The sequence below is a fragment of the Triticum dicoccoides genome, chromosome 7A (genome assembly GCF_002162155.2).
Source record: "Triticum dicoccoides isolate Atlit2015 ecotype Zavitan chromosome 7A, WEW_v2.0, whole genome shotgun sequence".
Taxonomy (NCBI): Eukaryota; Viridiplantae; Streptophyta; class Magnoliopsida; order Poales; family Poaceae; genus Triticum; species Triticum dicoccoides.
Genome location: NC_041392.1, coordinates 555,999,851 through 556,026,020, shown reverse-complemented (window position 1 = coordinate 556,026,020; position 26,170 = coordinate 555,999,851). Strand labels below are relative to the sequence as shown.

Here is a 26,170-nt window from a genome sequence, read left to right as displayed (position 1 = left end):
AGGAAATCTGCTATTGCCTGGGACTTAATGGCTTTCTTTGCCTCAAACTTGATATCAAGCGGAAGAAGTTCAATCGCCCATTTAGCCACTCGACCAGTTGCATCTCTGTTGTGCAAAATCTCTGATAGTGGAGCGTCGCTGATGACTGTGATGGAATGATCAGAGAAATAATGAGCAACCTTCTTTGTGGTCATGTATATTCCATACACAAGCTTCTGATAATGAGGATATCTCTGCTTGGATGGAGTCAAGACTTCAGACAAATAATACACTGGGCGCTGAACTTTGAGAGCTTTTCCTTCTTCTTCCCGCTCGACCGTAAGCACAGTACTGACGACTTGTCCTGTGGCTGCGATATAGAGCAGCAGAGGCTCTTTGCTGATTGGAGCAGCAAGCACCGGCTGGGTGGAGAGCAGAGCTTTTAGCTCGGCAAACGCTGCATCAGCTTCTGGAGTCCACTCGAACTTGTCTGCCTTCTTCATCAGTCGGTAAAGAGGCAATGCCTTTTCACCGAGTCGTGAGATGAATCGACTTAATGCGGCCAAGCATCCAGTAAGCTTCTGGACATCGTGCACTCGCACAGGGCGTTTCATTCGGAGAATAGTGCCGATCTTCTCTGGATTAGCGTCGATTCCTCGCTCGGAAACGAGAAAACCGAGTAACTTGCCACCAGGAACTCCAAATGTGCACTTTGATGGATTGAGCTTGATATCATACCTTCTGAGGTTGGCAAATGTTTCGGCGAGGTCGGCGAGTAGGTCGGAACCTTTTCGTGACTTGACGACGATATCATCCATATACGCTTCCACATTCCGACTGATTTGAGTGAGAAGACACTTCTGAATCATTCGCATAAATGTGGCTCCGGCATTCTTGAGGCCGAATGGCATGGTGATATAGCAGAAGCACCCGAATGGAGTGATGAAAGCTGTTTTTACCACGTCGGGTCCGTACAGACGGATCTGGTGGTACCCGGAGTAGGCGTCTAGAAAAGACAGTCTCTCGCATCCCGCGGTCGAGTCAACAATTTGATCTATGCGAGGGAGAGGAAAATGATCTTTCGGGCAGGCCCGGTTGATGTGCTTGAAATCAATGCACATTCGGAGCGATTTGTCCTTCTTAGGAACCATGACAACATTAGCGAGCCACTCGGAGTGGTATATCTCTCGGATAAACCCTGCCGCCAATAGTCGAGCCACTTCCTCACCAATGGCTTTTCTCTTCTGGACGGCGGACCGCCGAAGATGCTCTTTGACTGGTTTTGCAGATGAGTCGACTCTTAGGCGATGCTCAGCTAGTCCCCTGGGAACACCTGGCATGTCAGCGGGCTTCCATGCAAAAATGTCCCAGTTCTCACGGAGGAACTGGATGAGCGTTTCTTCCTATTTCGGGTCGAGTGTTGTGGAGATGTGGGTCGGAGCTGCATCGGGGTCGGTCGGGTGAATGTGAACAGGCTTTGTCTCACCGGACGACTGAAATGCAGATTCTGTGGCGGTTTTCTTGGATCGCAGCAAATCACTCAGATCTGCGTTTTGCTTGTATTCTTCGAACTCGACCGCTGTCACCTGGGAATCGGCAATCTTTGAGCCCTTCTGAAAGCACTCTTCTGCCTTTTTCCGATCACCGATGACAGTGATCACTCCTTTGGGGCCGGGCATCTTCAATTTGAGGTACACGTAACATGGTCGAGCCATGAACCATGCATAAGCTGGTCTCCCCAAAATGGCATGATATGCACTCTGAAAATCCACGACCTCAAACGTCAACTTCTCTTTGCGAAAATGTTTCGAATCACCAAACACCACGTCTAGAGCTATTTGGCCGAGTGACTCGGCTTTCTTCCCTGGTATAACTCCATGAAAGCTCATGTTACTGGTGCTCAGTCGGGACATCGGAATGCCCATTCCTTTCAGCGTGTCTGCATACAACAAATTCAGCCCACTACCACCGTCCATCAGCACTTTTGTCAGTCGAGTGCCTTCGACAACTGGATCGACCACCAAAGCTTGCCTCCCAGGGGTGGCAATATGAGTCGGGTGATCAGATTGGTCGAATGTGATGGGTGTTTGGGACCATCTCAGATAATTTGCTTTTGCTGGGGCGACCATGTTCACCTCTCGGTTAATGACTTTCAATCGACTCTTGCTCTCCACATCTGCAAAGATCATCAGAGTGGAGTTGATATGTGGATATCCTTCCTCACTGTCCTCCTTGTCTGCGGGCTTGTCCGACTCCTTCCCCTTGTCCTTAGACTGTTTTCCCTGAAACTGCTGGATCAGGAGTCGACATTGGCGAGTGGTATGCTTCGGGTAGATGATATTCCCCACTTCGTCTTTCTTCATGTGGATGTGACACGGCATATCCACCACGTCATTCCCTTCCTTATCCTTTACCTTCTTAGGGTTCCAGGATCCTTTTGGTTTCCCTTTAAACTTTCCCTAAGTCACGGCCAGAGCCTCTCCAGGAGCTGCCGGTTCAGCCTTCCACTTCTGTTTCCGACTGGTGTTTCCCTTTTCCGACTGACTCGGCTTGTGCTTGCCGCTTCGGAGTCGGTCTTCTTCTTCGCCGTTGGCGTACTTGGTAGCAATCTCCATCATCCGACTCAAGGTCATGTCACCGGTTCGACCCAATTTCAAACTCAATTCCCTATTCTTGACACCATCCTTAAAGGCGCAGACTGCCTGATGATCAGACACATTCTCCACGGTATGGTGCAAAGTGATCCATCTCTGAATATACTCCCTGAGAGTCTCATTGTTCTTCTGCACGCAGACTTGCAGCTCCGTCAATCCAGCCGGCCGCTTGCAAGTTCCTTCAAACATTCTGATGAACACTCAGGACAGATCTTCCCAAGTGTAAATGCTGCTAGGAGGTAATTGAGTCAACCATGCCCTGGCAGAACCTTCCAGCATGAGGGGCAAATGCTTCATGGCCACCTCGTCGTTCCCACCACCAATCTGAACCGCCACTCGGTAGTCCTCAAGCCAAGTTTCAGGCTTAGACTCACCAGTGAACTTGCTGACTCCTGTTGCCAACCTGAAATTGGGAGGGATAACTGCGGCTCTGATAGCTCTGCTGAAACATTCAGGACCAGAAACATGCACTCGACTGCTTGTGGGCGCATCTCTGTCGAGTCCACCTCGATGGGCTCTGTTCCGGTCGACTAAGCCTTGCACGATAATGGATCGCGCGTCAAAGCCTGGTTCTCTGGGGTCGACTGGAACTCTTCGCCCCGCACTGAGCTGGCGTCTGTCATCTTGTTGCCGAGGAGCGTAAGACCCACCCCTCGGAGGGGAATTGGGCACTCGACGCCTATCATCTCGGTCGAGTCGGTCACCATATTGGTCTCGCCGATTCTCGCGCCCTTCACGCCGCGGAGGCGATCTGGGGCTGTGAGCCGACTGAACCGTATTCGCAGCGACGGATCGACTGTGAATTCTGTTGCGCGACTGCGACACGGCCGAATTCTGATCTCCTGCTGCCCGGAGCAGATCCCTGATCTGCATCAAGCCTCTGCCAGCTTCCGATTGAGAGGGCTGGATGGACTCTGCTATACGGGTCGCAGCTGCTAAATTCTGGATTGGGGTTCGATATACCTAAGTCGGCGGGAAGAGTTGACGTCGACTGGTGTCGGGAACTCGTTGCCGCGCGCGCTCGTCGAGTGCTCGCTGAAGATTCTCCAGTCGAGTGTGTTCGGCCAAATTGGCTAAACGAGCCTCCTCCAAGGCGCGAGCCTCGGGGGTTTCTCCTGCGATGGGAGTACGCAGGACATCCACGTTCCTGCGACGAAGTTCCTCTCTTTGCAGAGAGTTGAGTGGCTCGGGCTGGTACTCTTCGTGGTCTCGTGCGGGGTCGCCTCCGTCGCCTGCCCCACCATCACGGGCGAAGCCAGGGGGACTGCGGGGCCCGTCGACCATCAGGATTTCCGCCGCTGGATCACTGCTATCGCACTCGGATGCAGTCTCTACGGAGCCAGTCGACAGATCGAACAGGCCGTAGAGAGATTCGTCGGGCTCGATTGCCGCAACTTGAGTGGTGGCCGTCTAACGAGCCACCGCGTGCCTCACCCACCGCTGAAGCCACGACCGGCCCGAGCGCTTGCGCTGGCGGGAGACCGGGAGGGTGGTCTATGGGGGAGTCGACCGATACGGGGTCGACGGTTGCCGCAGCAGAACGCCGCGGACACAAGCGCGAAAATGCGTCGCACCGCGGACGGGGAGCGCATCGACGTCGAGTGGAGCCTCCTGGAGCCAGGCGGAGTCGTCGGCGACGAAGGTGAGAGCACCGAGATGGATCTCTCGACCCTCAACCAAAACTCCAACAGTCATCATGATGAAAGTACTCGGAAGAACCACAACTTCTCCACAAAATCGCTAAAACACCTGCCCCACGGTGGGCGCCAACTGTCGTGGTTCTAAGTCTGACAGTAGAGTGGGGGTAGGTATGGAGAGGCAAGGTCCTAGCTATGGAGAGGTTGTAAACACAAGAGATGTACGAGTTCAGGCCCTTCTCGGAGGAAGTAAAAGCCCTACGTCTTGGAGCCCGGAGGCGGTCGAGTGGATTATGTGTATATGAATTACAGGATGCCGAACCCTTCTGCCTGTGGAGGGGGGTGGCTTATATAGAGTGCGCCAGGACCCCAGCCAGCCCACGTAATGAAGGGTTTAAGGTGTATTTAGTCCGGGGCGTTACTGGTAACGTCCCACATAAAGTGTCTTAACTATCATAAAGTCTACTTAACTACAGGCCGTTGCAGTGCAGAGTGCCTTTTGACCTCCTGGTAGTCGAGTGAGTCTTCGTGGTCGAGTCCTTCAAGTCAGTCGAGTGAGTCCCTCGTTGGTCGACTGGAAGGTGACCTCTTCTAAGGGTGTCCTTGGGCAGGGTACTTAGATCAGGTCTGTGACCCTACCCTAGGTACATGACCCCATCAAAGTGTGCAAGCTCCAGCAATCCATTTATGGATTGGTGCAAGCCTCTCGGAGTTGGAATAAACGTTTTGATAGTGTGATCAAAGCATTTGGTTTTATACAGACTTTTGGAGAAGCCTGTATTTACAAGAAAGTGAGTGGGAGCTCTGTAGCATTTCTGATATTATATGTGGATGACATATTACTAATTGGAAATGATATAGAATTTCTGGATAGCATAAAGGGATACTTGAATAAGAGTTTTTCAATGAAAGACCTCGGTGAAGCTGCTTACATATTAGGCATTAAGATCTATAGAGATAGATCAAGACGCTTAATTGGACTTTCACAGAGCACATACCTTGACAAAGTTTTGAAGAAGTTCAAAATGGATCAAGCAAAGAAAGGGTTCTTGCCTGTGTTACAAGGTGTGAAGTTGAGTAAGACTCAATGCCCAACCACTGCAAAAGATAGAGAGAAAATGAAAGATGTTCCCTATGCTTCAGCCATAGGCTCTATCATGTATGCAATGCTGTGTACCAGACCTGATGTGTGCCTTGCTATAAGTCTAGCAGGGAGGTACTAAAGTGATCCAGGAGTGGATCACTGGACAGCGGTCAAGAACATCCTAAAATACCTGAAAGGACTAAGGATATGTTTCTCATATATGGAGGTGACAAAGAGCTCATCGTAAAAGGTTACGTTGATGCAAGCTTTGACACTGATCCGGACGATTCTAAATCGCAAACCGGATACGTGTTTACATTAAACGGTGGAGCTGCCAGTTGGTGCAGTTCTAAACAAAGCGTTGTAGCGGGATCTACATGTGAAGCGGAGTACATAGCTGCTTCGGAAGCAGCAAATGAAGGAGTCTGGATGAAGGAGTTCATATCCGATCTAGGTGTCATACCTAGTGCATCGGGTCCAATGAAAATCTTTTGTGACAATACTGGTGCAATTGCCTTGGCAAAGGAATCCAGATTTCACAAGAGAACCAAGCACATCAAGAGACGCTTCAATTCCATCCGGGATCTAGTCCAGGTGGGAGACATAGAGATTTGCAAGATACATACGGATCTGAATGTTGCGGACCCGTTGACTAAGCCTCTTCCACGAGCAAAACATGATCAGCACCAAGGCTCCACGGGTGTTAGAATCATTACTGTGTAATCTAGATTATTGACTCTAGTGCAAGTGGGAGACTGAAGGAAATATGCCCTAGAGGCAATAATAAAGTTATTATTTATTTCCTTATATCATGATAAATATTTATTATTCATGCTAGAATTGTATTAACCGGAAACATAATACATGTGTGAATACATAGACAAACAGAGTGTCACTAGTATGCCTCTACTTGACTACCTCGTTAATCAAAGATGGTTATGTTTCCTAACCATGAACAAGGAGTTGTTATTTGATTAACGGGATCACATCATTAGATGAATGATCTAATTGACATGACCCATTCCATTAGCTTAGCACCCGATCGTTTAGTATGTTGCTATTGCTTTCTTCATGACTTATACATGTTCCTATGACTATGAGATTATGCAACTCCCGTTTGCCGGAGGAACACTTTGTGTGCTACCAAACGTCCCAACGTAAATGGGTGATTATAAAGGTGCTCTACAGGTGTCTCCAAAGGTACATGTTGGGTTGGCGTATTTCGAGATTAGGATTTGTCACTCCGATTGTCGGAGAGGTATCTCTGGGCCCTCTCGGTAATGCACATCACATAAGCCTTGCAAGCATTGCAACTAATGAGTTAGTTACGAGATGATGTATTACGGAACGAGTAAAGAGACTTGCCGGTAATGAGATTGAACTAGGTATTGAGATACCGACGATCGAATCTCGGGCAAGTAACATACCGATGACAAAGGGAACAACATATGTTGTTATGCGGTCTAACCGATAAAGATCTTCGTAGAATACGTAGGAGACAATATGAGCATCCAGGTTCCGCTATTGGTTATTGACCGGAGACGTGTCTCGGTCATGTCTACATTGTTCTCGAACCCGTAGGGTCCGCACGCTTAAGGTTTCGATGATAGTTATATTATGAGTTTATGAGTTTTGATGTACCAAAGTTAGTTCGGAGTCCCGGATGTGATCACGGACATGACGAGGAGTCTCGAAATGGTCGAGACATAAAGATTGATATATTGGACGGCTATATTCGGACACCGGAAGTGTTCCGGGTGATCTCGGAGAAAACCGGAGAGCCGGAGGGTTACCGGAACCCCCCCCCCCCCGGGAGAAGTAATGGGCCATATGGGCCTTAGTGGAGAGAGAGAGAGGGGCAACCAAAGGTGGGCCGCGCGCCTCCTCCCCCCTGGTCCGAATTGGACTAGGAAAGGGGGGCGGCGCCCCCCTTTCCCTCTCCCTCCCCACTTCTTTCCCCCTCCTAGTAGGAGTCCTACTCCTACTAGGAGGAGGACTCCTCCTTGGCGCGCCATAGAGGGCCGGCCGGCCTCCTCCCGTTGATCCTTTATATACGGGGGCAGGGGGCACCCCTTGACACACAAGTTGATCCACGTGATCATATTCTTAGCCATGTGCGGTGCCCCCTTCCACCATAGTCCTCGATAATATTGTAGCGGTGCTTAGGCGAAGCCCTGCGACGGTAGTACATCAAGATCGTCACCACGCCGTCGTGCAGACGGAACTCTTCCCCGACACTTTGCTGGATCGGAGTCCGGGGATCGTCATCGAGCTGAACGTGTGCTAGAACTCGGAGGTGCCGTAGTTTCGGTGCTTGATCGGTCGGGCCGTGGAGACGTACGACTACATCAACCAAGTTAATGCTTCCGTTGTCGATCTACAAGGGTACGTAGATCACACTCTCCCCCTCTCGTTGCTATGCATCACCATGATCTTGCGTGTGCGTAGGAAATTTTTTGAAATTACTACGAAACCCAACACTTATACCATGGACTTAGAGGATTTTAACACTTCTTGCAAACTTCCACAATGGGGTAGTCCTAATGAACCTCACAAATATGAATTTAGAGATTTTCTTGCTAATATAATTGTGGGGTAATCTAGAGACATAACACAAGCTACCATAGGGAGCATTCATTTTCCTGCTATACATTATTTAGCTCTCTTCATAGGTAGGTGCATAAATGGTAAGGATGAAGCATGTCACATGTGTGTCCCTGACCTCAGTGTTCTCAGGAGTGCTATATTAGAAGATGGACATTATAATTTGGGAGCCATTGTTGCACGTAGGTTGCATAATAATAGATTTAGTGGAGATTTCTTCGATGGAATTTATGCAACCCGTCTAGCTAATTTTCTTGGTATACCTATACGTGGGTATGATATTGAGTTGCCTCTTGTTTATTTGGATTATGGGGACACGGTTCGTCATCAGTTTGTTGAGAGGAACGATCAGTTCCTCCAGTACCATCTAATCTTTGACAAACGACGCACCTATCACATCGCTCTCCCTGCTCCTGCTTTCTTTGACTTTCAGGCAAAAGAGAGATATGTTATAATCACGGAGGAGGTGGACGAGTATAAGAGGAGTACGGAGACGACCCGTCTCCAAGCGGCAGCTCATGAGGCAATAGCTGCTGCATCTCAGTATGACCCCAACTATTACTTTGGATATCTGCCAGGCCAGCCGTGGCCATAGACCAACTTAGGCCAAAAGCCTAAGCTTGGGGGAGTACGTATTTCTCACCGACATTACATTCACGTTCACACACTCATGATAGGTGTCGGTGCTCATACTTTTTCATTGTATCATCCATGCTAGTTTATTTTCCTTTTTTTTTGCTTTCTTCTTGTGTGTTTAATAAACCTTAATAAAAACAAAAAAAAAGTTTTTTAGTTGTAGCTTTTAATTAGTTTACTTTCCATGCTTGTAGTAGTAATTAAAAAGAAAACCCAAAAATATTTATCGTTCTTCGTTTGCTTGTTGGGAGCTTTCCCGTGTAAATAGTTTTATTTCTTTTCTTTTCTTTGGGAGTCGATAGGAGAAGACCATAATGAAAATGTTAAAGTGGCTCTCATATGCATTATTGCTAACCTAACAAAGAGCCCATATTACCTTGTCTTCTCTCTTGAATTGAATGCTTGCAGATTCCAGCTTAGTCCAAAGCACGTGCACTATTATTATTATCCATACTATTCGGTCGTGCAAGTGAAAGGCAATAATGATGATTATATGATGAACTTATTGAGATGAGAAAAGCTGGTATGAACTCGACCTCTCTTGTTTTTGTAAATATGATTAGTTCATCGTTCCTAATTCAGCCTATTATGGATAAACATGTTTGCAATGACAATTAGAGATTATAGTTGCTTATGCCATGCTTAATTAGCTAGGAGCTTATAATGGTTTACCCTGTGTGCCAACATGCTATTAAAATGGTTGTGATGTGGTATGATAGGGTGGTATTCTCTTTTGAACGATTCGAGTGGCTTGACTTGGCACATGTTCACGCATGTAGTTGAAACAAAATCAACATAGTCTCTACGATATTTAGGTTCATGGTGCATTATATCCTACTCATGCTTGCATTCGGTGTTGATTAATTTTAATGCATGTTCATGAATGTTGTCGCTCTCTAGCTGGTCGCTTCCCAGTCTTTTGCTAGCCTTCATCTGTACTAAGCGGGAATACCGCTTGTGCATCCAATTCCATAAACCCCAAAGTTATTCCATATGAGTCCACCATACCTACCTATATACGGTATTTACCTGCCGTTCCAAGTAAATTTGTATGTGCCAAACTCTAAACCTTCAAATAAACATTCTGTTTTGTATGCTCGAATAGCTCATGTATCAACTAGGGTTGTCCGTATCTTCCATGTTAGGCGGGTTATTCTCAAGAGGAGTGGACTCCGCTCCTCACTCACGAGAAAATGGCTGGTCACCGGGATGCCCAGTCACATGCTTTATGCAAATCAAATCAAAATAACTGCAAACAAAACTCCCTCGGAACTCTTGTTAGTTGGAAGCACTCGTTGTTTCGAGCAAGCCATGGATTGATGCTTGTTGGTGGAGGGGGAGTATAAACTTTATCATTCTGTTTGGGAACCGCCTATAATGTGTGTAGCATGGAAGATATCACCATCTCCTGGTTGTTATGTTGACAATGAAAGTATACCGCTCAAAATATTATTCATATCTATTTCAAAACCGAGCTCTGACACCTCTACAAATCCCTGCTTCCCTCTGCGAAGGGCATATCTATTTACTTTTATGTTGAGTCATCATCCTCTTATTAAAAAGCACCAGTTGGAGAGCACTGATGTCCATTACTGTTATTTTACATTGAGTATGACTTGACTGGCTCTCCTTTACCATGAATTACAATGTTTAGTCAGTCCTTGATCTTTAAAGGTGCTCTGCATTTATGTTTTGTGGTCTCAGAAAGGGATAGTGAGACACCATCCTGTTATATCATATTATGATTGTTTTGAGAAAGTATTGTCATCCGAGATCTATTATTATTGCTCGCTAGTTGATTATGCCATTGATATGAGTAAACATGGGCCTAAATGTTATTGTGAATATGGTTAGTTCATAATCTTTGCTGAAAACTTGAATGCTGGCTTTACATATTTACAACAACAAGAGCAAACAGAGTTTGTAAAAGTTTTTCTTTATCACTTTCAGTTTATCAACTGAATTGCTTGAGGACAAGCAAAGGTTTAAGCTTGGGGGAGTTGATACGTCTCCGTCGTATCTACTTTTCCAAACACTTTTGCCCTTGTTTTGGACTCTAACTTGCATGATTTGAATGGAACTAACCCGGACTGACGATATTTTCAGCAGAATTGCCATGGTGTTATTTTTGTGCAGAAATAAAAGTTCTCAGAATGACCTGAAAATCAACGGAGCATTATTTTGAAATATATAATAAATATTGGAAGGAAGGTCCACATCAGGGGGGCCTCCACTTGTCCACGAGGTGGGGGCGCGCCCTACCCCCCTAGGCGCGCCCCTGCCTCATGGGCCCCCTGACGCTCCATCGACCTCAACCTGAACTCCATATATTCTCCTTTGAGGAGAAAAAACCAAGGAGAAGGATTCATCGCGTTTTATGATACGGAGCCGTCGCCAAGCACTAAACTCTCTCGGGAGGGCTGATCTGGAGTCCGTTCGGGGCTTCGGAGAGGGGAATCCGTCGCCATCGTCATTATCAACCATCTTCCATCACCAATTTCATGATGCTCACCATCATGCGTGAGTAATTTCATCATAGGCTTGCTGGACGGTGATGGGTTGAATGAGGTTTATCATGTAATCGAGTTAGTTTTGTTAGGGTTTAATCCCTAGTGTCCACTATGTTCTGAGATTGATGTTGCTATGACTTTGCTATGCTTAATGCTTGTCACTAGGGCCCGAGTGCCATGATTTCAGATCTGAACCTATTATGTTTTCATGAATATATATGAGTTCTTGGTCCTATCTTGCAAGTCTATAGTCACCTACTATGTGTTATGATCCGGCAACCCCGAAGTGACAATAATCGGGACCACTCCCGGTGATGACCGTAATTTGAGGAGTTCATGTATTCGCTATGTGTTAATGCTTTATTCCGGTACTCTATTAAAAGGAGGCCTTAATATCCCTTAGTTTCCAATAGGACCCCGCTGCCACGGGAGGGTAGGACAAAAGATGTCATGCAAGTTCTTTTCCATAAGCACGTATGACTATATTCGGAATACATGCATACATTACATTGATGAATTGGAGCTAGTTTTGTGTCACCCTAGGTTATGACTGTTACATGATGAACTGCATCCGGCATAATTCTCCATCACCGATCCATTGCCTACGAGCTTTCCATATATTGTTCTTCGCTTATTTACTTTTCCGTTGCTATTGTTTTCATCACTACAAAATATTAAAAATATTACTTTTATTATTGTTACCTTTTACCACCGTCATCACTACTAGCATATTATTTTGCTACTAAATACCTTGCCGCAGATATTAAGTTTTCAGGTGTGGTTGAATTGACAACTCAGCTGCTAATACTTGAGAATATTCTTTGGCTCCCCTTGTGTCGAATCAATAAATTTGGGTTGAATACTCTGCCCTCGAAAACTGTTGCGATCCCCTATACTTGTGGGTTATCAATGGTCTTATGGTGAAAGATAGCTTCTCCACCATCTCCATGCTAGCCAAGTTGTTGCAGCTTCCTCCATCTACGCGAATAGAACGTTCCTTCACAACTCCCTTTGTATGGAACAAATTATGCCTCTGATTTTGCTAAGCTTGTGTAACCTGCACACTCAAAACACGTTGAGCAACTAAACATTCATACATGTCAGCATCTTCAGCAGCCATGTATTTCATCTCATGATCAGAATCATCTCCCTTGTGTTCTTTACTTGTAATAAGAGCCAAAGTCTCCACATCATAGTCACTACCGGACTCATATCCACCATCCTTAATAGAAATCATCACACTCTGAGATTTGCATTCTCTCGCATAATGACATCTTCCCTTACAACAACGACAAATAATATCACTTGTGTGCCCTGTTGATGCCATGGAAGAAGAAGAAGAGCTCTGGGCAGGCCCGACAGGTGTGCTCTTGGCAGATAGTGGTGGTTGTGCCTGTTTTCTTGTATCACGGCTGGAGGTGGCACCTGATGGAGGTGTTGGTGCAGTGGAAGTAGAGGATGCGTGTGGTGTCCATAATGAAGGTTGACCTGCATAAAAGTTAGTTCGCGCCAATGTATGTCGGTCCTGCACTTCACGTTCAGCTTTACAAGCAAGATGGAATAAAGAAATGATATTATTATACTCCTTATACTCTAGAATGGCCTGAATCTATCTATTTAATCCACCCATAAAGCATGCAAGCATAGCTTCATTCTCCTCAACAATTCCACAACTAATCACGTCAGTTTGTAATTCCTGATAATATTCTTCTACAAAATTTTGTCCTTGTCTTAAACACTGCAATTTTTTAAGTAATTCATGTTAATAATATGGTGGAACCCAACGAGTACGCATAGCAGATTTCAAAGCAGCCCAAGTAGCTGGAATAGGATATAATCTACAATGTTCAGACCACCAAACACATGCAAAGCTAGTGAAAGCACAAACAGCAGTAGGAACACGTCTCTCCTCATGATATTGTAAACATGTAAATCATTTTTCAGTTTCTAACTCCCAAGTAAGATATATATCAGGAACATATCTACCCTCAAATGATGGAATGTTCAATTTTAGTTTAGGAAGATGGTCATGATCTCGTACCTCAGGTGGTGCAGCCCTACCATTGCGATGATATGCATGAGGACGACCTGGTGGTGGTGGTGCTGGTGGTTGCACGTAGTTTTGATTTTGATCAATCTCATCCTCGTAATGGTCCTCCACCTCTACGTTAGCAGCAGGAGCTACAGAAACATCAACAGTAGGTACAGTGGCACCAGAAGTTTGACCAGGCTCAAGGGGAACATGTTGTGCTCGTCCCACTTGATTTGGAAGGCGATGTTGTTGTTGTTGTTGTTGTTGTTGTAGAGGTGCGACAGGTGCAGCGAGCGGTGGTTGTGGAAGGCACGTAAGCAATTCATTAAACTTGTTATCGAGCTTTGTTTCGAACGGCTTCTCCATGCCATCTATCTTCTTCATGGCCTCTTCAAATCTGTTTAGCACATCTTCCACCTGTCCACTTATCATTTGCTGAAACTTATCATGTAACTCTTTGTTCGTCATGTTTTTTCAGTCAATCTCGTCGGCTCATCGTCCTATCATGGTTAGCAGCAATAGAAACACACAAGAATATGATCATACAAACTACTAGAAAATGGTTGTGTGTCACAAATCCGTCAAGCAAATCTCAAATTCTTACCAGTTCTTACCAAGCGGCAGGTGGTGATTGGCAACCATTGTAGTCAAAACTCTCAAAGCTTGGATAGAGCGATTACCAGGGAGAGTCAAACGCACGACGTAAATGTATATGGAGCTGGGAAGGCTTATAATATGATAGGGCTGATGATAACAAACATGTCGTCGAGATCCGCGCTTAGGTCGACATCGGCGTGCTTCGAGCCAAGTGGCCCAAGTTGTTCATCCCTGTCGCCATCGAGCCCAAGCACCGGAACGCTACAATGAAATGGATCCTCATCGTCGGGATCCTGAATCTCGCCGCTGTTCTTCATCTTTCTCTGAAGTAGTATTTGACCTTCTCTGCTAGCCTTTTTCGTACCAAATGTGTACACGGCTACTGCTGCAGTCTAGCTTAACTGTTAGGTAATTAGTGATCCGGTGAACTGGCACTGACCCAGGCTCGCTTAGTTGCTAGGTAATTAGCCTTCCAGGAAGCATCAAACATCGGTCTTGTTTGTAAGCATGTCCCCTAGAATATCTGAATGTGACTTGAGTGGTTTGGGTTGACAAAAAATTCTGTTGAATTTGCGTCTGTCGTCAGTTCACCACAACTCGTTCTATCTTTACGCACACCAGCTTAGGGAGCTCACCAAATGACACGCTGCATAGCACTATGTGCACAAGAACTCGAAGAACCTGAAGTCTCTATGGAATTTGCAAATACACCGCTGGAAGATAAGTGTGAAATCGGATATTACGAAAACACAAATGGAAACCTCACTTGATCCCGTTTTAGCTAACGCAGTGGTGCACTCGGCGCCATGCGCTTGCATCACTAAGAGGATGTAATTCACCATGCTTCTATATTCTTTCACGATTGACGCTAGGATACATGCATATGTTCCAACAAGAATTGCTCCCCTTATGGTCCAGCCAAGGTGAGGAGCGGCCAGTTCCATACTCAACTCATACTCCCTCCGTCTAAAAATACTTGTCGAAGAAATGGATAAAAATAAATGTATATAGAACTAAAATATGTCTAGATACATGCATTTCTCCGGCAAGTATTTTCAGACAGAGTGAGTATAAAAGAGCATTTAGAGAGAATGGCGTCCGGCCTTAATGGAAGACTTCTTTTAAAAAATCAAAATATAAAAATTTTGGTTCCAAAAAAATCTGAATTTTTTTGTACAAGTAAATAATGATGTGAGGTGTATGTGTCTAAAATTTCAAGATGAAATACGTTGAAATGCAACCTTATGGTCTCGAAGAATGTATCATGTGTTTAAAAGCCTCAACTTTGTCTTTTTTGCACAACCCACATTTCAACATATTTGTGCATATCTGTATTTTTTTTACAGAATGTTTTGAAGTGTAAAAATATGAATTTTCAAGAATTTTGCATTTTGCATTTGGAGGCCTCCATGGAGCTCAGCCTCCAAAAGCAATTTCCGGCATTTAGATCACTACTTGGTGATCTAAATGCTCCTATATTTATTTAAAGAGGAGTAGAGTATTATATTGCACTCATTTGAGTTCCCTTTTCTTATTTTTTTTCCTTTGGATGGACAAAAGAGAACAATGAAGAATGGCTTCCCTAGAAATAACATTTGCCACATTCAAGTAAAACACATCATTGCAGTCACCGTTCTCAGCACAGTGAGGCTACCAATCTAGTCGACAAAGCAACATACATTACAAGAAAGAACGGTTTCCATCTCACATCTCATAATATAACCCAATAAAGAAATTTAACCCTGATGAGGCAGCTGCAAGGCACTGCAATTACAGCTGTCGACACGGTTCAAGAAACCCGCAGCAAATCCGGCAAATGTGCCGCTATAAGCTTAAACCACCAATACATGCCGGCGAAAGCTGGGATGCTAAAACAAGGGCCTCACTTCCATAGCTTCCGCAGCGACATGTTCTTCTCGGTATCCTTCTTCATCACCTTTGCCACGGCCATCTCGAAATCCTCCTGGGTGACATGCACCCTTCTCTCGCGGAGGGCAAACATTCCAGCTTCTGTGCAGACCGCCTGATGATAGATCAAAGTGAGTTAGACTCAATGATGTGTGGGTTGATGCACACTACTTGAAACAGAATACTGGTCAATACATTTGTGAAATCAAGACCTCAATGGGAAAAACTTAGTACTTGCTACCAGGACCAGGTTCTGAGTTGGTGAAACTTTACATGGAGTAGTATTTTAGCATGGGTAAACTTTACATGGGAGTAGTACCATGGGTAACAATGGTAGCTGGGCCTGGATATCTACACAAGTTAAATGGGACATTATCTGATTATAGTTATTTTGTAGCATGTGCTCGCCTACATGCCAACTTATTAGCATTGTGAAGTTCAGAAAAAAAAATTCCAGTATGTCAAGACAAATATATTAAAAATTGAAATGCTCGCCTATAATGGACACAATACATACCTTTAGCTCTGCTCCTGATGCCCCATTCATCTTCTCGGCAATCTTTTTCAGATCAATGCCACGCATCAAGTTCATTTTCCTTGAGTGAATCTTCAAAATATCACCACGGGACTGAAAGAATAGATAATTCAGAGTCAGCACTGATACGAGCAAGCAATATTAACTTATATATGGTGAGTACTGCATCACTTACATCTGCATTAGGATTTGGAAATTCAATCTTCCTATCAATACGACCAGGCCTTAGAAGAGCTTGATCCAATATGTCTATCCTATTTGTTGCCATAAGAACCTTAATTTTGTTCGATGCTTCAAAACCATCAAGTTGGTTCAGAAGCTCAAGCATAGTACGCTGAACCTCGCTATCACCATTGCCAGATCCCGACTCCATTCTAGCAGATCCAATAGAGTCTATTTCATCCATAAATATAATGGATGGTGCATGCTCCCTATGAAATTCAGGCCAAATGTGTTAGACTCTGGTATAAATTCATACTCCCTTTTACAGGGAATCATTTCAAAATCTGACTGAAATGGTTTCCCGAAAAGGAAATCTAACAGGTAAATAGTAATAATTTGAATGCAACACAGATGGATAATGTTTACCTAGCCATCACAAAGAGTTCACGAACCATCCGGGAACCCTCTCCAATATACTTCTGAACCAACTCAGAACCTGACACCCTGATGAAGGTGCAGTCGGTGTGATGAGCAACTGCACGAGCAAGTAATGTTTTCCCTGTACCTGGAGGCCCGTAAAGAAGGACACCCTGAAAAAGCAAGGATAATTATTTACCGCTGAATAACTGGCTGAATCGATGCCAAATAAAATGCAAATTGGTAGACAAACTTGAACCTTTGGTTGGGCAATTCCGAGACTCTCAAACAGCTCAGGATGCTTGATGGGAAGCTCAATCACCTGAAAATCAAGTTGTTAAGCCACAGTGCTAATGATACAACAAATGTACTATGCATTGAATATGTTTACAAACCTCCTTGATCTCTTTAATTTGCTGATCAAGACCACCAATCATATCATAGGTAGAGTCAGGAACCTTCTCCACCTTCATAAGATTAACCAGTGGATCGACTTTGCTGGGCAGGATAAGGTGAAGCATGTAGCTGTCGTTCCGAAGAGCAACTCTTGTTGAAGGGGTTATCTTTGTAATATCAATACTTTTATCAAGATCTACAACATATTTGCCTTCTGGATGAACCTGAGAGATTGCACTTAACCATTTAATTACAGTGAAGAAGGATGACTGGAACTCAGAGCTCCCACTTAAAACATATAGGCCAACAGAACAAAGAATCTCAGTACAACATAACAACTATGCATGTTTTATGTTACTACACAACAGGCGAGACGAACAATGTCTCGTGAAATGAGGATTGCCTGGTACTGAACACTAAGTTGAACATCACAGATAGAACATTACTTCCAAGTTTTATTGCATGTTTAGCCCTATAGAAACTTAAATGCTAACATAATACGCTCATGCACATCATCAGGATGTTTATATCACAAAACAATCTACTTTTTAGCATCCTTGGCGCAGTGGTAAAGCTGCTGCCTTGTGACCATGAGGTCATGGGTTCAAGTCCTGGAAACAGCCTCTTACAGAAATGTAGGGAAAGGCTGCGTACTATAGACCCAAAGTGGTCGGACCCTTCCCTGAACTACCAGGTTGCCCTTTTTTTCTGCTTGCTAAACAAATTCAATGATATCCTTTTTTTACTTTTAGTGTTAAGGAAACAAAGTGGATAGAAATATATCCCTGAACTACCCAATTGAGGGTTTGCAACAAAATACTGGTCATCCATTGTGCCTAAAGCAAAACAGACGTGCACAAGCATAGCTTGAAAGAAGTAACAGTGAGACAAGATGTACCTTCACTAGAACCTTTGACTTGCCCATGACCTTCACAACCTCGCCAACATATGAGCCCGGTTCTTGAAGCAGCTGCAACTCTTCCCGGAGCATTCTAACTGCAATAACAAAATAGTGATGAGCATTTAAATTATCAGTGCAAGAGACACATTATAATTAAACAGAATTCAATGCCTCAGAAGCGTTCCATATTCTAATTGAACAAAATTTAATATCCCAAAAGCTGTCGAATTTCAACTAAGGGAAGACATATGAGTAGAGTAAAAGGACTATACACACTAAAAAAGCAAAATTTCCACCAATCACGCACATGGCGCATAAGTGGGACGCATGAACAGCTAGTCCCCCCAACACCAAAACAAACCTAAAATCTGAGACACCATCTACACGCCATCGGATCAAGCATGGTTGAAGCTCGGAACTAAAGGTCCAGGCACAATCGGATCAATCAAAGGCTCGCGAGTCGCAATGAAACGATGGGATGCGGCGGGCCGTCTTTCGAGAACTAGGGTTGCGCGGCAGGCGGAGATTGGGGATCGGGGCGGTGCGTACCTCGAGAGTTGAGGTCGTTGCGCTGGGCCTCGAGGCGGTTGAGGTTGTGCGTCTTGGTCCGGATCTGGAGCTGCAGGTCGTGGATGTGCTGCAGGTAGTACTGGCGCAGGCCCTCCCCGCCGCCGGCCCTGCCCTTGGCCGACGCCGCCGACGGGTCGTCGACGCTCGCCGGCAGCGCCGAGGGCTTCGCGATGTCCATCGCCACCGCCGCCATCGGGATTCCCCCCTCGTCTGCTCCGCCGCTCTGGGGGTGGCTCGAGTCCGCTCGGGTTCGAGGGTGAGCTTCTTTTCCGGCACGTTTGGCTCGCTTCTCGCTTCTGGCTCTCTGGGCTGGACGGGCGTGCCGTATATGAGGGGACGAGTCGATCGCCCACGGTCCGCCTCAGAGTAGTAGCTGCGAGAAGGGGACGGACACGGCCACACGGATCGGAGTAGTACCGTACACCCCTAAAAAAAACTCTCTTCTGACTTTTTTTTTCAAAAAGGATCGGCTATTGTTCATCGGAAGTAGAAAGCATCTCAAAATAAAAAAAATTATATCAAGATTCCAAGACCACGGGACGACCACCACTGCCCCCATAACAAGCCGTTGCCGCCGCTCCTCTACTGGATGACCTTGTCGATGATAGTGGAGAAGTCTTCGTGCACGTGTCCCTAAGGACCGGTGCCTTGAAGCCGCAGTCGTTGTCGTTGAACCCTTGCAGAGATCCGAAGCACATTACATCAAATCTTGTCACATGACGAGAAACCCTAACCTCATCGTTCCCAGGAGATCATGAGAATCTACGTTGGAGCTTCGTCGACTACGTCCAAACGAGCGAACTCGAGGAGGATCAGAGTCCGGAAGACAAAACTCGAAGAAGAGGCGTCGTCATCCGCCCGTGCGCAACACCTATTATGACTAAAATAAAATACCCTAACTTGAACTAAAAATGATGTATCGGTTCATTCTCTCAAAGGTGTTCATAGGCGTAGGGTATGCAATTTATTTATGAATTAAAAAATCATAAAATAAATGTCTCTTTTAATAAAGGCATACCCCATGTCTCAAGATGTAGACTTTTCGTATTTCTAAAGACAACTTATTGGCTTTTAGGGAGGAAAATTATTGTCTAAGGCTGGTCATAGTGGGGAGTAATTTAGACTAGTGTCATATTCATGACACTAGTCTAAGTTACTACCTTCATAGTGCAAAGTATCTTAATAGTAGTGTCATAGTTTGTTTCATTTATTGCTTTATAGACTCATTTTACTCGGGGTAACATATTATGTTACTCCAAGCACTTCTCTCCTCATTAAATATTTGCCACATAAGCAAAATTGTCTTGGGATGTGTTAAATTACTATCTAAGTTATCCCCACTATGGCTAGCCTAATCATCCAAATGCAGGCCATGGAATACAAAAAGAATTACATTAGCATCATTGTGACAATTTAAAAATCACAGGTATGTCTAGCCACCATAAAGCTAAGAACACATAATTTCTCGATCGTGCTGCGAACAAGAAAAACGTTCATTATCCTTCAAACATGGGATTCCTTTTCAAGACATCCCGTTTGAAGCATGTTGTTTGCCACAAGCAACATGAAAACCTAACCTAGATATGCATCATCATAATGAGTTGTCAAATAGCGTGCATATGTTTTTTTATATGTATATAGTACAAGTTTGATGACTACCATATGGATTTATCAGCTTCCACGTTTACACCGTCAGGTTTTCAATCTGAAGAAAAAGAACCAACAAATTTGCAGAAATTCATATATATCACCACCTAAGATCCATCACAAGTACCAAAACAAGTCCAAAAATCTAACCGACGAGGGCAGCACCGTCGGACCACGATCCAACGGCCGACAGGAGCCCCGAGAGTCCGAGAGAGATTCATATAAGCCGGGCCTCCGGCCTCCTGCCCCCCACTCCCCTTCCCCGCTCCTCCGCCCAGTCCCCCACCCCCGAGGCGAGCCAGCCTCACCCTCGGCTCCCTCCCTCCCACACCCCATTGCTACCTCTATTATCCAATAAAACTCCTGTACAGATCAAGCTCCAGGGATCCGGATCAGCCGATCCCGCGCCCCGCAGCGCGATTTTTTTACCCTCGACCCCCCCTGGTATTTTTTTTCTCCGATCGGGGCTAGGGTTAGGGCGTCGGGGAGGAGGGCGCCGCCGGAGTCGACGAGCCGGGCCGCCCGGGGAAGCGAGCGGGAGGGGGGCCGGGAGAAATGGAGAAGAAGAAGGTGGCCGTCTCCAAGGTGTGCCACGGCCACTCGCGGCCGGTGGTCGACCTGTTCTACAGCCCCGTCACGCCCGACGGCTACTTCCTCATCAGCGCCAGCAAGGGTAAGCGATCCGCCCCGCTCCTCTCGGCCGCGGCCGCGGCTGCGTCTGGCCACCTCGCCCATCGTTATTTTTGGGGGTTTGTGCGCGTGCGGCCGCGATTCGTTCGGATCCGAAGCCGTCGCCGTGATGCGGGCGGCGGCGGTATGATTGTCGTGAAATGGGTTTAAGCTGCTGCTCCTCAGCGCTGTACGGGCGAATTCAGTATCTGGTGGACGAATATTGGTCACTTGCTGTTGTATTATGATGATGATTATTGTGGCCCCCATGTTGCCGCACACACTTCTAGGGATAGAATCTCGGGTATCCAGGTCATGGAATATGCTGATATTCTGTAATTTCACAATCTAGCCAAGTTTGTGCTATATCGGGTAGATTTCAAGGATTTAGAAGTTATTGCATGCCATGGTTGGAGGCCAAACTTTGTCACATGCCTTAGTTAAGTCTGTCCAAGTTAGGAAAGTTTTCATTTTTGGGCGCTGGTTTCACCTTCCAAGCCCTTTTAGCTATTTCCAGTGCGCTAGACAAGTGGAGTTGAGGCAAGATTCTCTTAGTCTGCTATTGTGGCTATCTACTTCATTGATGTTTATAATGGTGAATGGATTTGGACCGTTACTGGATTGCCTGGGTATCTGCTGGAAGCAGTTGCTTTTATGTCTGCTCAGATGGAAGCTGTTAGATGAGTAATATGTAAAAGTTGCCTCTTTCCGTTTCATGTTTTTCATCACCACTGAGCTGTCAGTTCTAGGGATGTAAACAAATGGTAACTGCTGGATACTGTTAAAAATATTTTTCTATCCATAGCTGTGGTTTCAAACAGGATACAGATAATATGTATTCTTCATTAGCTGTTGTACTAGCGTTTCTCGGACATTAGATGGCATCCCTGTTTATTAGAGTGTAGTTGGAGCATATTTTCTAGATCTACCTGCATGACATAATTCTTTTTAACAAGTATTAATATTTGCCAAAGAACTGGCCTCAGCAACGGCTTTAATTCCTCTGATGCACTCTTTTTTGCTCTAAGTATTATAATGCTGAATTTTTTCATTATATTGGTCTGTCCGCACACGGAGTTCATTTCTAAATTTAAAATAACTAGGGGAGCAAATGTTCCGTTTAGTGTGGTGCATTCATTAATTACAGTTGTTGACATAGCTAACACAATTAACTTTATTCTGTTAGTCTATTGTTGTGTTCAATTCCAGTTACTTACATAATCAATATTTTTATATGATTCTTGGATGCGTGGACCAACTTTTGATCTTAGGCCGCTGGATTGGGTCAGTGTAGGGTCAGGAAGATAAGATATAAGGGCAGTTTTAAATCAAACGGTGCCCTTATGTTGTTGGTATGGATGGCACCATATTATATGCTCGCCTGTACCAGAGAACAGGGTACTCGTACCAGAGAAGGGTGCAAATAGTGGCACATGATAATTGTTACCTGCCAACAGTATACATCACTTTTAAATGCATTGAAAGTCCTCCCTGCCTTGTTAGATTCCTGACTATCACCCAACTCTAACATCTCATATTCTGGTCTACAGACTCAAATCCTATGCTTCGTAATGGTGATACTGGAGATTGGATTGGGACTTTTGAAGGTCATAAGGGTGCAGTTTGGAGCTCTTGTCTAGACACAAATGCTCTCCGTGCTGCCTCCGGTTCTGCGGACTTCTCAGCGTATGACATTTATTCCTGCAAATTTTCATTGATGGTTCATTTCAATTATTGTTCTTTGAGAAATCTGAGTGTGCCTGCCTAGTGCCCTACTCTATTAGAGTACCAGTTGATACTTACCTGCTGAAGATCTATGTATATTCGTGTTCTTGCATTTCTTCAGCAGACATGCTAAATTGTGATTATTTTTATCGGCATAGTACTTTCAGTTGTATATTAGTGAGTATGCTACAAACTTGACAACTGGTTTAACTTTCAGTTGTGAAGTTGTGTATATCCGATTTCCCTATGCAGTGACATTTTCTTAACCGCAGGTGATCGGTTTATTTTGTTGGTTCTGTCCACTGATGGTTGCTCACCTGGTGAACCATAACTTAATGCATCCATGATTGAATATAAAAATTAGGCAGAGCTAGAACGCAACAATGTTATATTCATCTGCATAATTTAATACATCATTACTCTATTTCATAGTCGTAAGTCTGCTCATACTCTGTGTAAATAAATAATAAGCATTTTTCTGCAAAAAGGATTACAGTTCTTCACTGTTAATGCTCAGAAATGTTTATGTACTAATTTGTGAGTATAATCTACTCTTTTGACTGACATATTTGACTATTTTTTGCAGCAAAATATGGGATGCACTAACAGGAAATGAGCTACATTCGTTTGAGCACAAGCATATAGTCCGTGCATGTGCCTTTTCTGAGGTAATGTTTGTTGACACATAAGGCATGCTTGGTTTGCTACCAAAAATCGTCTAGCCAATATTTTTGTAAAAATAGGCAGCTTTTTGAGAGACTGGCAAAACAATTTGCTTGTCAATTTTTTGGTTTTGCCCAAACATTGGCAAGCCAAGCATGCCCTTAGTTCTCCCCTCTCTTCTGACATATGTATACCAAGAACACTAGTTATTCTGTCATCTCTTATCCCCCTTAAGATGATGATATGTGTCATGTTCTTCTCCTTTTGTTGTTTTTTGGTCCCTCCAGACTTTGTGAACTGAGGCCTGTTAGTGCTACTTCTTGCAACCTGCCACAAAATATGGACTATTCAACAAGTATAGTAGCCCTGTTTTTTACATCCATCAGCGCATCTCATTGAATAATGTGAAATCATGTTGACAATGGTTTACGTGCTCTGTATGCCATAGTAGTCAGTTAGAACTGTCCTCCATAAGCGGTTCTAAACCTAATCAAACCGCCGATGGAACTGCAGGATACACACATGTTGCTCACTGGAGGTGTGGAGAAGATTTTGCGTATATATGACATGAATCGTCCAGATGCAGCTCCAAGAGAACTTGACAAAACACCTGGTTCTGTACGAACTGTTGCTTGGCTTCACAGTGACCAATCTATTCTAAGTTCCTGCTCTGATATGGGTGGAGTGAGGTTTGTCTGGAAAATATCTTTAAAATTTGCAGCTAGTATGAAGACACATGCTGCTTCTCTATGCAAAGCTTATTATGTTTGTTCCCCTTGATTAATTACTCTGATCATACAGGTTATGGGATGTGAGAAGTGGAAAAATTGTCCAAACTCTTGAAACCAAGGCACCTGTCACCAGTGCAGAAGTAAGCCAGGACGGCAGGTTCATCACTACAGCTGATGGGTCAAGTGTTAAATTTTGGGATGCGAACCAGTAAGTTCTTTCCTGTATGACCATTGATCTGCATCACTTGTATTGTTTGGTTCCTTGACATTTTTTCTGGTAATTCTGCAGTTTTGGGCTTGTTAAAAGCTATGATATGTCATGCACTGTGGAGTCAGCTTCACTTGAACCAAAGTCTGGGAGTAAGTTCATCACTGGAGGGGAAGATATGTGGGTTCATGTATATGATTTCTTCACTGGTGAAGAAATAGGTAAGTCTGTTATCATATTTAATCATTTGATTCCTGCAAGACTGAAACATCTGTGCAGTTATGCGTTACCAAAACAAGAACATTAGCTAGCATAATATTTTTGTTAAGCTTTCACTATTGTGAGTTGTAGAGTGTTTATAACTCTTGTTTGTATCCTGACCATGCGGAAAAAAATATAAACCCCCAGAACGTTTTCTTGGTGATCCCTGGTTACCCAGGGAACCAATCAGTAAAAATGGTTTAATTTGAAACTTAGAGACAATAAACCAGTGATTTACTATAGTTATAACAAGCTTCTATCCCAAGGGTAGGGATTACTGGATATGTGAGAGTGGTACTGGGTTCAAATCCTACTTTTGCAGTCATTTTTTCTTATTTGCACATAAGGCATGTGAAGTACTCAATTATATGAGACTTGTACTGGGTTCAAATCCCAATGCGGCAGTACTAGTTGGAATGATAGCCATGGGATTCTACCCACAATGAGTGAGATGTCCTGAAAGTCAGAGTATATACTGCATCGATTTTGTTATATCTATAACAAAGTAATCACCCCACTGACTGTACAATTGTGCTCTCTGGCCATTGTATGTTCATTTTTTGGCTGCACCATTCTTTATACTGATATTTGAAAATTGGATTCAAATAAAAATTTAATATTGATGTTTCAATAGCTGATTCCGTTGACATGACTTGAGAACTTGTTAGTGCTCGTATTATTCTCAAGCGCAGTTTATACTGCAAAGCTAAATCCAGTGCACAAAAGTGAAAGCTTGATTTGTCTCGACCTCGCGTTTAGTATTTGTGTAGTCTGCATGCTTGTTAATCTATGGTGCCGTGAACATCCGTTATTCTGTGTTTTGCAGCCTGCAACAAAGGTCATCATGGCCCCGTCCACTGCGTCCGGTTCGCGCCTGTTGGCGAATCATACGCATCAGGATCAGAAGACGGCACCATCCGGATCTGGCCGCTGAACCCCGCAAACACCGAAGACCCCGAGGCACCCAACGCCAACGGCAAACCAAAGGCCGCCGCGGTGGCAAATGAGGTCGCCCGTAAAATCGAAGGCTTCCACATCACCAAGGAGGGGCAGACGGAGGCGTAGGAGGAGGATTGCATCGTCACCGAACCTGGCAGCGGTTAAGCCTTGTTGGGGGATTGCCGTCCGTCAGAGCCAGCCCTGGTCTCGAGTCCATCATGTCGAAGCTTCTTTGCCGAGCAAGGGCGGGCGGACTTGGCAATCGTGAGCGGGACGGTGGGTCTCTCCGTTTCTGTATGGGGCACTAGCATCTAAAGAGTTGGAATAAACCAAGCGGGAAAGCGAGTCAGCAGTTAGTTTGTTCGTACAAAGTTAAAACTTAATCTTAATGTATCGACGATAGGGTTCGCCATACAAATGTCAATCGTGTTAAACACTGTTTTTGCCCATCGTTGTGTGATGATTATGACGGTGACAAAGACTGTTGGTTGGCCATTATTTGCGTACGCGGTTGCACTTACGTCTTGGATATATGCGTTGGACATGGCCGTATTGCGTTTTATATAGACATATTTTAGAGTGTAGATTTACTCATTTTGCTCAGTACGTAGCCAAATCTTTGAAAAGGAATACACCTGAAAAAAAGTACAATCAGTGTGTTTTTTAATTTTTTTAGCATATATTAGAACTGAAAAAAATACACCT

At 44.6% G+C, this 26,170-nt stretch overlaps 2 protein-coding genes across 2 annotated transcripts; one reads left to right on the top strand and one right to left on the bottom strand.

The window, feature by feature from the left end:
• Nucleotides 1–15,307: 15,307 nt before the first annotated feature.
• LOC119327902 (26S proteasome regulatory subunit 8 homolog A) lies at nt 15,308–18,947 on the bottom strand. The gene is made up of 8 exons (XM_037600975.1): nt 18,602–18,947; nt 18,050–18,147; nt 17,151–17,375; nt 17,015–17,077; nt 16,765–16,928; nt 16,352–16,607; nt 16,159–16,269; nt 15,308–15,756 (listed from the first exon to the last, which is right to left on the bottom strand). Exons 1-8 carry the CDS (start codon nt 18,813–18,815, stop codon nt 15,616–15,618), a joined length of 1,272 nt encoding a protein of 423 aa, XP_037456872.1. The 5' UTR covers nt 18,816–18,947; the 3' UTR covers nt 15,308–15,615.
• A 1,580-nt stretch (nt 18,948–20,527) lies between these two features.
• On the top strand, nt 20,528–25,963 carry LOC119328599 (serine-threonine kinase receptor-associated protein-like). Its single transcript, XM_037601587.1, has 7 exons — nt 20,528–20,942; nt 22,489–22,624; nt 23,250–23,331; nt 23,840–24,015; nt 24,128–24,265; nt 24,347–24,486; nt 25,353–25,963. The coding sequence occupies exons 1-7, from the start codon at nt 20,825–20,827 to the stop codon at nt 25,589–25,591; spliced, it is 1,029 nt and encodes a 342-aa protein (XP_037457484.1). The 5' UTR covers nt 20,528–20,824; the 3' UTR covers nt 25,592–25,963.
• The last annotated feature ends 207 nt before the right edge of the window (nt 25,964–26,170 follow it).

Coding starts and splice junctions, on each gene's coding strand:
- LOC119327902 (XM_037600975.1), bottom strand. CDS start 18,815: ATGGCGGCGGTGGCGATGGACATCGCGAAGCCCTCGGCGCTGCCGGCG. Junction 16,608..16,764: donor GAACTCTTTGTGATGGCTAG/GTAAACATTATC, acceptor TGAATTTCATAG/GGAGCATGCACCATCCATTA. Junction 15,757..16,158: donor CATCAGGAGCAGAGCTAAAG/GTATGTATTGTG, acceptor ATCTATCATCAG/GCGGTCTGCACAGAAGCTGG.
- LOC119328599 (XM_037601587.1), top strand. CDS start 20,825: ATGGAGAAGAAGAAGGTGGCCGTCTCCAAGGTGTGCCACGGCCACTCG. Junction 22,625..23,249: donor GGTTCTGCGGACTTCTCAGC/GTATGACATTTA, acceptor TATTTTTTGCAG/CAAAATATGGGATGCACTAA. Junction 23,332..23,839: donor GTGCATGTGCCTTTTCTGAG/GTAATGTTTGTT, acceptor ATGGAACTGCAG/GATACACACATGTTGCTCAC.